The sequence below is a fragment of the Hyla sarda genome, chromosome 1 (assembly GCF_029499605.1).
Source record: "Hyla sarda isolate aHylSar1 chromosome 1, aHylSar1.hap1, whole genome shotgun sequence".
Classification (NCBI taxonomy): Eukaryota; Metazoa; Chordata; class Amphibia; order Anura; family Hylidae; genus Hyla; species Hyla sarda.
Genome location: NC_079189.1, coordinates 72,784,341 through 72,797,920, shown reverse-complemented (window position 1 = coordinate 72,797,920; position 13,580 = coordinate 72,784,341). Strand labels below are relative to the sequence as shown.

General features: G+C 42.5%; 1 protein-coding gene across 2 annotated transcripts in view; it reads right to left on the bottom strand.

The window, feature by feature from the left end:
* SLC34A2 (solute carrier family 34 member 2) overlaps nt 1-12,366 on the bottom strand; it is a 37,347-nt gene extending 24,981 nt beyond the window's left edge. Inside the window, exon 1 of one of the 2 annotated variants that reach the window (XM_056551612.1) lies at nt 12,232-12,366. Coding sequence is in view for 1 of the 2 variants with exons in the window: in XM_056551608.1 (XP_056407583.1) it covers nt 6,168-6,224 (57 nt within the window). In the remaining variant the exon portion in view is untranslated. Of the gene's footprint in view, nt 1-6,167; nt 6,298-12,231 lie in introns of those variants that run through there. The other variant, XM_056551608.1, reaches the window with a different exon arrangement.
* Nucleotides 12,367-13,580: the final 1,214 nt, after the last annotated feature.

The window sequence follows — 13,580 nt, the reverse complement described above, 5'->3', positions numbered from 1 at the left end:
AATACCATTGTCGCTCCTCCCCTTCTGAGCCTTGTAGTACGCCAGCAGAACACTTTACATACACATATGAGGTATTTCCTTACTCAAGAGAAATTGGTTTACAAATTTTGGGGGCTTTTTCTCTTTTTATCTCTTGTAAAAATTCAAAAAAGGGTATACAAGAACATGCAAGTGTAAAAAAAAGAAGATTTTGAATTTTCTCCTTTACTTTGCTGCTATTCCTGTGAAACACCTAAAGGATTAACAAACTTTATGAATGTCATTTTGAGTACTTTGAGGGGGGGCAGTTTCTAAAATGGGGTCATTTATGGGGTATTTCTAACATGAAAGTCCCTCAAATCCCCTTCAAACTGAACTGGTCCCTGAAAAATTAAGATTTTAAAATTTTTCTTGAAACATTTGAAAATTGCTGCTGAACTTTGAAGCCCTCTGATGTCTTCCAAAAGACCCCGCGATCAGACATCTGATCCCCTATCCTTTGGATAGGGGATGAGATGTCTAGGGGTGGAGTACCCCTTTAAGGAGTTAAGGTTTCCCTGGGGGGGGGGGGGGGGGGTTCATCTTAAGTGGTGATAACCAGCATGTCAACAAACAGGAGGCATTGCACAATCTTACTGTACTGACTTGATTTGACTTCTGAGGTTTTATGTGGCTAAAACATTTGCCTTCGATCTGGCTTTTTGTAACACTGGAGCCCCTTCCATATGCCACAGGTTACAGCTAGGTGCTTGAAATGCTGATCATTTTCAGATTTGAGCTATTTCAATGGTAAAAAGTGTATATGGAAATTTTCAGTAGTAAAGTAATGATTCTAGTGATAGCTAGAAATATACTGCCACTCGGTTATTTTGGTGTCTGCATTTACAAAAGCTTGACTTGCCACATATCTTCAACCTACATCTCTGTATTTTAGGAGGAGCTTTCTTTTGTGTTCATTGTTGCGCCCCTGGAGAGTTAGTAATGCATTTAAATGACCTGTCAATAGGATTAGAAAAAAGGTTGTAATAGTGTATTTGTGCCATCAGTTAATAGTCCCCATGCTAAACTTTTTGCACAACTAAAAAAAATTTTATGGAAGATTAAATCCTGTAGTAATTCCATGATAAGGAATGCAGTGTTTGTCATACAGAAGATTTTATGAACCAGTTATACGAGTACTGCAGCCATAGACAACTTATCCCCTATCCACAGGATAGGGGATAAGTGTCTGATTGCGGGGGTCCGACCTCTGGGACCCCCATCAATCTCAGGGCCCTAGAATTGCCACCCCCTCCATTTAGGACGGCCCCATACAGGAGATCATGGGGGGTCCCAGCGTTAGGACCCCCCCCCCCCCCCCCCCGCAATCAAGCACTTATCCCCTATCCTGCGGATTGCGCATACGTTGTATTGTTTGTCATCACTAACTACTGTACTCATACACTATTGTATTGAGATGACTCTCGTTGTGGATGCTATTACGTAATGTAGGATGCAGGCAACAGGAAGTGTCAGCCTATTGTCAGCCAGTATAGTAATACTTCAGTATTTTTATATGGAAAGTCACAAATAAAACATTGAAACATTTCCCAAAATATATTTATAATTAAGACCTGATTTAGCTAATCTGTTATTTTCTGATGATACAGGAGACTGAGGATGGGGGTGTGTGAGGAGACTGAGGATGGGGGTCGGGGGGACGGACTGTTTTTGGTTGCTTGTGTGGCTTTGTGGATTGTGCTGTCCTGTTATATGAGTGTCACGATGCCGGCTGGCAGGAGGTGGATCCTCTGTGCCAGAGAGGGATTGGCGTGGACCGTGCTAGTGGACCGGTTCTAAGTCACTACTGGTATTCACCAGAGCCCGCCGCAAAGCGGGATGGTCTTGCTGCGGCGGTAGAGACCAGGTCGTATCCACTAGCAACGGCTCAACCTCTCTGACTGCTGAAGATAGGCGCGGTACAAGGGAGTAGACAGAAGCAAGGTCGGACGTAGCAGAAGGTCGGGGCAGGCAGCAAGGATCGTAGTCAGGGGCAACGGCAGGAGGTCTGGAACACAGGCTAGGAACACACAAGGGAACGCTTTCACTAGGCACAAGGGCAACAAGATCCGGCGAGAGAGTGCAGGGGAAGTGAGGTATATATATGGAGTGCACAGGTGAACACACTAATTAGAACCACTGCGCCAATCAGCGGCGCAGTGGCCCTTTAAATCGCAGAGACCCGGCGCGCGCGTGCCCTAGGGAGCGGGGCCGCGCGCGCCGGGACAGGACCGACGGAGAGCGAGTCAGGTACGGGAGCCGGGGTGCGCATCGCGAGCGGGCGCCACCCGCATCGCGAATCGCATCCCGGCTGGAGGCAGTATCGCAGCGCACCCGGTCAGTGGATCCGACCGGGGCGCTGCAGTAACGAGAGTGTAGCGAGCGCTCCGGGGAGGAGCGGGGGCCCGGAGCGCTCGGCGTAACAATGAGGTCCTGACATGGTTGTTGTTTCTCTGAGTCATCCAGTTGTAATTATCCTTGGCAAATTGTAAGGCACTAATTCTGTAAGTACTACAATCCTTATTTGCTGCCATTAACCTTGGTGAGATGTTACTCACGTTTCATTCAAGTACTACAACACTTACCTGCTGTAACCTTTGTTGGTGAGTTGTTACTTACTCATCCCGAAAGTGCTACAACCTTTATATGCTGCAAAATCCTAAAGTGTAATCATTTATTTCTGCTTCCGACATTAAATATGTGTTTCCTGCACGATTATTGGTGGATCTCCCTACTCTGCCATACCTAAAGTCTTAGGGGCATCTGAGCACAGGGAGACATTATTCAGAAATGCAGCTGCTAAAGAAAAAAACTGGTTCTGCAGTCTCACAACCCGTTTGCAATGTTACAGGAGCTTGTAGGAAGTAATAGAAACATTGCCACTGGTGTTTGCTTTGCCACTGATTTCTATGTAGTAGGGGTTCTACTACTTTCCTCCATTTCTGTATCCTGAAAAATTGCCACAATTGCCACTCCGTTCACATTTTTTATGTACGGGTTAGTGGGAGTTTTACTGTATGCAGCCATTATTACCTACAAAAATTGCTTTAAGGTAAACCAGTGCCAAAGCTCATTAATGTGCACCAGGAGGCAAGGCTAGTCCATCTGATCTCTTCCCACTCAAGGCCTACTGTGGGGGGGGGGGGGCGTGGGTTGTGAGAAGACTATGGATGGGGATGGGGGGGGTGTGAGGAGACCAAGGATGGGGGGGGGGGGCTGTGAGGAGACCAAGGATGGAAGGGGGTGAGGGGACCGAAGATAGGGGCAAAGTGTGAGGAGACCGAGGATGGGGGGTGATGAGACCAAGGATGGGGGGGGGGGGGTGATGAGACCGAGGATGGGGGGGTAAGGAAACCAAGGATAGGGGGGCAGGGGAGCGTGGATAGGACTTGGGGTCTGGAGTGACAGAGAATCCTAGAGGAGGATAGAGGGGTCTGGAGGAGAACAGTGCAGGGGTGGTATTCAGCACAGTGAGGGGCAGGTTATATTCACAGGGTACAGTGCCAGTGTGTGGCAAGGTAATACTCAAAGGGTACAGTGTGTGGGAGGGTTTTATTCAGGAGAAACTGTACTCCAATCCGTGGCTCTCTAAGCATGAGGGAAGTTGTAGCTTTGCAACAGCTGGAGAGCCACTTGAACCAAGGTAATTGATGGAGGTCCCCGCAGATGGACCCCCAAGAAAAAAATGGTCTGCTTATTCTAAAATGCCCAGACCTATTTTTGGTCCCAGTCCAGCCATGGCACAGTATTTAATCCATATGGGGGTGAGTGGGGGTGGGGTGGGCAGAGTATCTATTCCATATGGATCCATGTATGTATTAGACACTGTGCCCCTTCTATTTGAATTAGATATTCTGTTACCCCCTCATATTGATTAGATATTGTGCACTTATTTATGAATTAGATACTCTGCTCCCCATACGGAGTAGAATGAGATACTATGCTCCCCTATATGGATTAGATACTGTGCCCCCCCCCCCCCCCAGACTATATAGGGGGCACAGTATTAAATCCATATGGGGGGCAAAGTATCTAATCCATACAAGGGGGCACAGTGTTTAATCCATATGTGTGTGTGTGTGGGGGGGGGGGGGGGGGCAGAGTATCTATTCCATATGGATCCATGTATGTATTAGACACTGTGCCCCTTCTATTTGAATTAGATATTCTGTTACCCCCTCATATTGATTAGATATTGTGCACTTATTTATGAATTAGATACTCTGCTCCCCAGACGGAGTAGAATGAGATACTATGCTCCCCTATATGGATTAGATACTGTGCCCCCCCCCCAGACTATATAGGGGGCACAGTATTAAATCCATATGGGGGGCAAAGTATCTAATCCATGCAAGGGGGCACAGTGTTTAATCCATATGTGTGTGGGGGGGGGGGCAGTGTCAGTGCATTTAATCAATTTAGGGGGGCGGGGGTCATAGTATTTAATTAGGGGGGGGGAGTATTATACCATTACAGTATTTAATCCATATGTGTACATATCCATATGCCGATACAGCACCTTGCCAGGGGTGCAGGGGGCACAAGGTATGCCTCTGGGATCAGTAATTTAAGACTTGATAAAAGACGTGATTCTTTTGGGTTCTTTCATCGTTATTTGTGTTCTGTACATGCTTGCTGACACTAAAACAGCATTCTGTATACATTTTTCTGTGAGGGAACCTCCTTTTTTGGCAAATTTGGGTGGTCGGTTGTCTAATGTATAGGAGACAGCAGATGGCAAAACTGTTGAGAAATGCCATGTATATGCCATGCCAAGTTATATAATGGACAGAAATTGTGCTACTCCTCACGTATAAACTTGATAGCCTGTCATAAAAAATGTACCTAAATGGACACATACGTCTGCAGAAAACCCTGCACCCAGATGATTCTCTATAGGAATTCATGACACTATGGTGATTGTGTGGAGGTGCGGGTAATAGGTTACCAACTTGGATGCAAGATACAATTAAAAAACTAAAACTTTTACATGCATATACAGTGGTCCCTCAAGTTACGATATTAATTGGTTCCAGGACGACCATTGTAAGTTGAAACCATTGTATGTTGAAACCATAACTCTATGGAAACCTGGTAATTGGTTCTAAAGCCCCAAAATGTCATCAAAAATAGGAAAAAAGTGAGGATTAAAGATAAATAAGTAGATAACTAATACAGATAAAGCAAATCCCTACATATAAAAGTAAGAAAGATCTGCTGGGAGCTGTAAATCACTGTCTATGTCAGTGTTTCCCAACCAGCATGCACTGGGAGTTGTAGTTTTGCAACAGCTGGAGGCACCCTCTTTGAGAAACACTGGTCTATGTAGGGGACAGGAGCTTCTTCATGGTCCTGTACAGAACACGCAATGTCCTAAAAAAAGGAAAATGGAGCCGCCCCAACCTGATGTCCAAAGGAGCAGCTAACCCTGGCACAGGTAAAGAGCAGTACAGAACATGTAGTACCTCCCTGTACTGTAGTGGGCGCTACCAGACACCAGTCAGTGCATGCACTTCAGTAATACAGGTGTTTTACCAGTGAAATGCCCATTCTGATTGGTCGGTTCTTCCAGCCAATGACACGTTCTGCAGATCTGGACTGTCTGTAGAATTGCATGTTGGGTCTGGTTTCAAGTTACAATGGTCCAAAAAAGGCCATTGTACGTTGAAACTATTGTATGTTGAGGCCATTGTAAGTTGAGGGATCACTGTATATGGAATTTTTTTTTTTTTTTGTTTGGTCAGCAGACCATTACATCTAGCTTTAAATGTCCCTTTACAAATAAGTTATTGCATGTGCAATATGCACCCGCCCGTATTCTTAGTCAGCATAATTTGGCAGAGAAGTTTCCTTTTCCAAGTGCTGTTTATAATGAGGAGTAACGTGCCTTGTGTGAAATATCATTACCCTTCATTGGAAACAATGAGGGAGATTTATCAAAACCTGTGCAGAGGAAAGTTGCCCAGTTGCCCATAGCAACCAATCAGCTCCCTTTCATTTATAACAAGGCCTCTGCAAAATGAAAGTAGCCATTTGATTGGTTGCTATGGGCAACTTTTCCTCTGGACAGGTTTTGATTAATCTCCCCCAATGTGCTTAAGATTCTGGAAAGTAGTATTCTCCTGGCATCCACTATACACCACTCTTACTGATGGATGGTATTGCGCATTATGCTTGTGTGCCACTGCTGGGCCATGGAGATCCATTTCTTTAATTTGCCTGGACGACCAATTCAAGTTGGCATTGTTTGACTTCAGGATGACTGGTTCTAGTGTTTGCTGTGTGGATTACATGCTGTGTTCTGATTTATATACCTGTTTGCTATAGTTGTATCTTAACCCCTTAAAGGGGTTATCCAGGAAAAAACTTTTTTTTTTATATATCAACTGGCTTTGGAAAGTTAAACAGATTTGTAAATTACTTCTATTAAAAAATCTTTGTCCTTTCAGTACTTATGAGCTTCTGAAGTTGAGTTGTTCTTTTCTGTCTAAGTGCTCTCTGACACATGTCTTGGGAAACGCCCAGTTTAGAAGTAAATCCCCATAGCAAACCTCTTCTATGCTGTGCAGTTCCCAAGACAAGCAGAGATGTCAGTAGAGAGCACTGTTGCCAGACAGAAAACAACATCACAACTTCAGCAGCTGATAATTATTGAAAGGATTAAGATTTTTTTTATAGAAGTAATTTACAAATTAGTTTAACTTTCTGGAGCCAGTTGATATAAAGAAAAACGTTTTAAGGACCAGGGGTTTTTCCGTTTTTGTTTTTTGCTCCTTGCCTTTAAAAAATCATAACTCTTTCAATTTTGCACGTAAAAATCCATATGATTGCTTATTTTTTGCGCCACCAATTCTACTTTGTAATAACATCAGTCATTTTGCCCAAAAACTACGGTGAAAAAAAAATCATTGTGAGACAAAATAAAAAAAAAAACGCAGTTTTGTAAATTTCGGGGGCTTCCGTTTCTACGTAGTACATTTTTTGGTAAAAATTACACCTGATATTTATTCTGTAGGTCCATACGGTTAAAATGATACCCTACTTATATAGGTTTGATTTTGTCGTACTTCTGGAAAAAATCATAACTTATATATCCTGATCCCATTGAGACAGCAGCAGTATACAGATAGACCTGGAGGGGAGGTGTATAACCATGCAGGAAAATTAATACGTTTAAAATTGTCATCTTCTGACCCCTATAACTTTTAAATTTTTCCGCATATGGGGCGGTATGAGGGCACATTTTTTGCGCAGTGATCTGAAGTTTTTAACGGTACCATTTTTGCATTGATAGGACTTTATTCATGATATAAAAAGTGACCAAAAATGCACTATTTTGGACTTTGGAATTTTTTTGCGCGCACGCCATTGACCGTGCGGTATAATTAACGATATATTTTTTATAATTCGGACATTTCCGCACGCGGTGATACCATATATGTTTATTTCTATTTTTATTTACACTGTGTTTTTTTTTTTTATGGGAAAAGGGGGATGATTCAAACTTTTAATAGGGGATGGGTTAAATGATCTTTATTCACTTTTTTTTTCACTTTTTTTTGCAGTGTTATAGGTCCCATAGGGACCTATAACACTGCACACACTGATCTTTCACATTGATCACTGGTTTCTCATAACAAACCAGTGATCGATGATTCTGCCGCTTGACTGCTCATGCCTGGATCTCAGGCACTGAGCTGTCATTCGGCGATCAGACAGCGAGGAGGCAGGTAGGGGCCCTCCTGCTGTCCTGTAAGCTGTTCGGGATGCCGCAATTTCGCCACGGCGATCCCGAACAGCCCACTGAGCTAACCGTCATGGTTTCACTTTCACTTTAGACGCAGCGTTCAACTTTGAACGCCGCGTCTAAAGGGTTAATAGCGTGCGGCATGGCCCCGCGTTATAGATCGGGAGCGGACACATAACGTTCCAGTACGTCATGTGTCCTTAACCCCTTAAGGACCCGGGCTTTTTCCGTTTTTTCATTTTCAATTTTTCCTCCTTAACTTTAAAAAATCATAACTCTTAAAAATGTACTAATTCACTAATTCTACTTTGTAATGACATTAGTCATTTTACCCAAAAATCTACGGTGAAACGGGAAAAAAAATCAATGTGCGACAAAATTGATGAAAAAACACTATTTTGTAAGTTTTGGGGGCTTCCGTTTCTACGTAGTACATTTTACAGCAAAAATGACACCTTCTCTTTATTCTGTAGGTCCATACGGTTAAAATGATACCCTACTTATATAGGTTTGATTTTGTATCACTTCAGAAAAAAATCATGAATACATGCAGGAAAATTTATACATTTAAAATGGTCATCTTCTAACCCCTATAACTTTTTTATTTTTCTGTGTTCAGGGTGCTAATTTTTTGCGCCGTGATCTGAAGTTTTTAGCAGTACCATTTTTGTTCTGATCAGACTTTTTGATCACTTTTTATTCACTTTTTTGTGGTATAAAAAGTGATCAAAAATGCGCTATTTTGGACTTTGGATTTTTTTTGCGCGTACGCCATTGAACGAGCAGTTTAAAAAGCGGTATATTTTTATAATTCGGACATTTCCGCACGCGGCGATATCACATATGTTTATTTTTATTATTTACATAATGTTCAGAATGTTTATTCTTGGAAATGCCGGGTGATTCAAACTTTTATTAGGGGAAGGGATAATTGACAGGGTTAATGATTTTTTTTACACTTTCTTATGCCATATTATAGCTCCTATAGGGGGGGGGGGGGGGCTATAACATTGCATTTACTGATCTTTTACACTGATTGATGCATCTCCATAGGAATGGATCAATCAGTGTTTTCGGCGATTGAATGGTCAAGCCTGGATCTCAGACTTGAAGCATTCATTCAGCGATCGGACAGCGCAGGAGAAGGTAAGAAGACCTCCTCCTGTGCTACAGCTGTTCGGGATGCCGCGATTATACCCCGGCGATCCCGAACAGCTCCCTGAGCTAACCGGCAACTTTCACTTTCGTTTTTAGCCGTGCGGCTCAGCTTTGAGCGCGTGGCTAAAGGGTTAATAGCGCGCGGCACAGCGATCAGTGCCGCGCGCTATTAGAGGCGGGTCCCGGCTTCACTATGACGCAGGGCCCGCCGCGATATGATGCGGGGTCACCGTGTGACCCTGCGTTATATCGCAGGACCAGGACCCAGGACGTACCCATACGTCCTGGGTCCTTAAGAGGTTAAGGGGTTAAAGGGGTACTCCGGTGGAAAACTTTTTTTTTTTTTAAATCAATTGGTGCCAGAAAGTTAAACAGATTTGTAAATTACTTCAATTTAAAAATCTTAATCCTTCCAGTACTTATTAGCTTCTGAATACTACAGAGGAAATTCTTTTCTTTTTGGACCACAGTGCTCTCTGCTGACATCTCTGTCAATTTTAAGAACTGTCCAGAGTAGAAGAAAATCCCAATAGCAAACATATGCTGCTCTGGACAGTTCCTAAAATGGACAGAGGTGTCAGCAGAGAGCACTGTGCTCGTGATTCAGCAGAGAGCATTGTGTTCCAAAAAGTAAAGAATTTGCTCTGTAGTATTCAGCAGCTAATAACTACTGGAAGGATTAAGATTTTTAAATAGAAGTCATTTACAAATCAGTTTAACTTTCTGGCACCAGTTGATTTAAAAAAAAGAAGTTTTCCACCGGAGTACCCCTTTAAGGAGATATTTACAATATAAAATGATAGCATATCTCCAGTATATGCCATCATTTTAGGATTTGTGGGTGTCCCTCTTCTCATTCCCAGTCAATAGGGCCCACTGTAGTTCAATGAACAGCTGGGTGGCAGGAAGTTCTGCTGTGCAAGGAGAAAATCAGAAGAATAAGCAGTACTAAACCATTGCTGCAGTCCCTTTATTTTCAGGACTGTCAGGGGTCCCAGAGGGTGGACCCAAGTGATAACACCTTCTATGCAATGCATTACTGCTTCAGCACTAATGTCATAAGAAAAAGAAAGTACACCCTCTTTGAATTCTATGGTTATATGTATCAGGACAAAATATAAAAGTTCTTCCCCTCGTGACGTCATGGTCGCGCCCCCTCAAGGCAAGCCTATTAGAACAATGAGTGAGAAGTCCTACAGCGCAATGCCCCTCTCACCTATCCCACCGAGGCTGCGCATCGGGAGACGGAGGACCGGGTAGTAGCGGTCTGTTTCCTGCAGCTCCTGGAGTTGACGGCACAACTCCGATGTGTCGGGCTGCGATGATCCGGCAATGTGCTGGTCTGGCTGTGGATGCGTGCAGATGCTGAGAGCTGTATGCTCGTCTGTTTCGTGAATCGCAGACCTCTGTAGTACAGCGGGAGTGGATAGTAACAGTGGGGGGAGATTTATCAAAACCTGTGCAGAGGAAGAGTGGTGCAGTTGCCCATAGCAACCAATCAGATTGCTTCTTTCATTTTCCACAGGCCTCTTTAGAGGCCTGTGGAAAATGAAAGAAGCAATCTGATTGGTTGCTATGGGCAACTGCACCACTCTTCCTCCGCACAGGTTTTGATAAATCTCCCCCAAGATCCCTGTATCTTCGGGCGCGAGAAAGTATTTGATCAAATACTTCCTCAGCCTTCGGTGGGATAGGGGAGAGGTACATTGCACCGCTGGACTTTTCACGTATTGTTCTAATACATGTGGAGGAGTGAGCAGTATATTACTACCTAATAATATCTTGACGGAGAAAGAATTTGTGTATCAGTATTGCCACGTAACAAAGAACATGGTTGGACATAAAAAACTAACATGTTTTAAGACTCTACATTTTAATAGGACCATTTTATACGCAAGGACTATAAGTGGCTATCAATGCCCTATTGATTCTAAGTGATATAAGACCTCTCAAGCTATTGGAAGGCCACTATCATGCACTTTATACTATAGAAACAGTAATCCCCACTATATATTCCTATATTTTAGTTATTTTTGTAAGATTGTGTTATAATGTTTTATTGTGTAGCCTGAAGTTAGCCATAAGGGCCCTGTGGCTATTTTATTGTGATAATTTATTGATTTGTTTTTATGTACATAAAACTGTCTGGCTGCGATTATTTGCACCACCATGACAGACATTACACATCTGCACCCAGAGTATCCGGGGATTACATACCTAACTTGACAAAATTGCTGTGGACTCCCCATATAGCTCATTGCGTAATCGCTCTTGCGAAGCTAGGGCTCCTTCGAGAATGTCTGTCCCCTACTTTACCTACTAGAGCTCATCTCATTGAGACACTGAAGCAATTATTCACCTTGGATAGGAGAGAGGTACTTCATTGCAAAGAGTGCATGGCCAAAAATGTTTTTTACCAATGATTGCTTAGCAGCACTTGACTGCTACTTACCTCCTTAAAGGGGTATTCCAGGAAAAAAAACAACGTTTTTTATATATATCAACTGGCTCCAGAAAGTTAAACAGATTTGTAAATTACTTCTATTAAAAAATATCTTAATCCTTTCAGTACTTATGAGCTTCTGAAGTTAAGGTTGTTCTTTTCTGTCTAAATCGTCTCTAATGACACCTGTCTCGGGAAACGCCCAGTTTAGAAGCAAATCCACATAGCAAACCTCTTCTAAACTGGGCGTTTCCCGAGACAGGTGTCATCAGAAAGGATTTAGACAGAAAAGAACAACCTTAACTTCAGAAGCTCATAAGTACTGTTTAACTTTCTGGAGCCAGTTGATATATATATATATATATATATATATATATATATATATATATATATATAAAAATAAAGTTTTTTCCTGAAATACCCCTTTAATTTCCATGCAAGTAGTGAGGATGTACTTGATCTTTAAGATTCCTGGGTGGTGCATGCCTGTTACCTGTCACAACATCTGTGTCATTAAGCTAAGAGAGAATATAATGTTTACCTACTCTTACACATTAACAACGTTATTGTAGGTTTAAGATATAGGGAAGAGCCATCACAGCTTAGCAGGTTTTAGACTGTTCTGGTAAATGTCTCTATAATTATAAAGAAGTCTTATCACGCCCATCATAAAGCCTGTAAAAAAGACAATGTAATCAGGTCATTTTACCCCGTGTTGTATTAGAATGAATATTGTGCAATGTCTGGATGAGTTAAAGAAAGTTTCCCAAAGAGAGGGTGTTACACTTTAATTATTATGAGGATTCCAAAGCAATAGACATGTATAGAGCATGCAGTGTCAATAATGATTTTACTTAAATTGTACCTTTTTTGCAGTTGATATGTGGCCTGTGATTTTGCGCTGTGGTGAAAATGCTCCATTTAAGAGGACAGCTGGGATGTAGTACGGGAGATCGCCGTGGGGGTCCCAGTCGTTGGTTCACCACAATTCTGTAATCTGACACTTATCCCCTATCCTTAGGATAGAAGATACGTTTAAATAAAACATAAAAAAACTAATAAAAAATTTAACACTATGGATCTATGTTAAGTTAATAATAGAATTATCCCATGGCTACAGGTAGCAATTTGGTCATATATTCATTAACATTTTTCCTGGGGTGGAGCATCTTTTTTTAGTAGGATTTATGACTAGGAATAACTTTTACTATGATTAATCCAGACCTGTAGGGTTCAATGCAAGTTATTTTGTTACTGCAATAAATTATGTAAATTTTTATGTTGTGATTCACTTTACCTATATAGCATTAGTGATGTCGCGAACATAAAATTTTTGGTTCGCGAACCGCGAACGCGAACTTCCGCAAAAGTTTGTGAACCGGCGAATCGGGCGAACCGCCATTGACTTCAATGGGCAGGCGAATTTTAAAACCCACAGTAGTGATTTAAAAGTTGTTTCAAGGGGACTAACACCTGGACTGTGGCGTGCCGGAGGGGGATCCATGGCAAAACTCCCATGGAAAATTACATAGTTAATGCAGAGTCTGGTTTTAATCCATAAAGGGCATAAATCACCTAACATTCCTAAATGGTTTTGAATAACATGCTTTAGCCCCCTTTAGGCAGCACATAGTTAGATCCCCCCCTTTAGACAGCACATAGATTCCCCAATATTAGGCAGCACATAGTTAGAGCCTCCCTTTAGGCAGCACATAGATTCCCCCTATTTTAGCAGGACATTGTTAGAGCCCCCCTTTAGGCAGCACATAGATTCCCCTCATGTCAGGCAGCACATAGTTAGAGCTCCCCTTTAGGCAGCACATAAGATTCCCCCATATTAGGCAGCACATAGTTAGAACTCCCCTTGAGGCGGCACATAGTGGGATTTGAACCTAAGCCCCAGCACTGCAAGTCAGCAGTGCTAACCTCTGAGCCACCATGCTACCCTTACCATACATCATACACCATACATATGCACGGTTGCTAAAATGGACAGAGATGTCAGCAGAGAGTACCAGAAAAATTAGGCATGTACACATGGCTCAAAAATTTGGTATTGTTGCAGCCGCAGCTGTAGCAGCGCCCAGAAAAATTGCAGCAGCATAAAAAGTGCAGCACCAGAGGCCAGAAAAATTAGGCAGGTACACATGGCTGAAAAATAAGAACAAGCGCATATCCAAGAGTCCAGAAGACTCTATAATGCAGGAAGGAGAA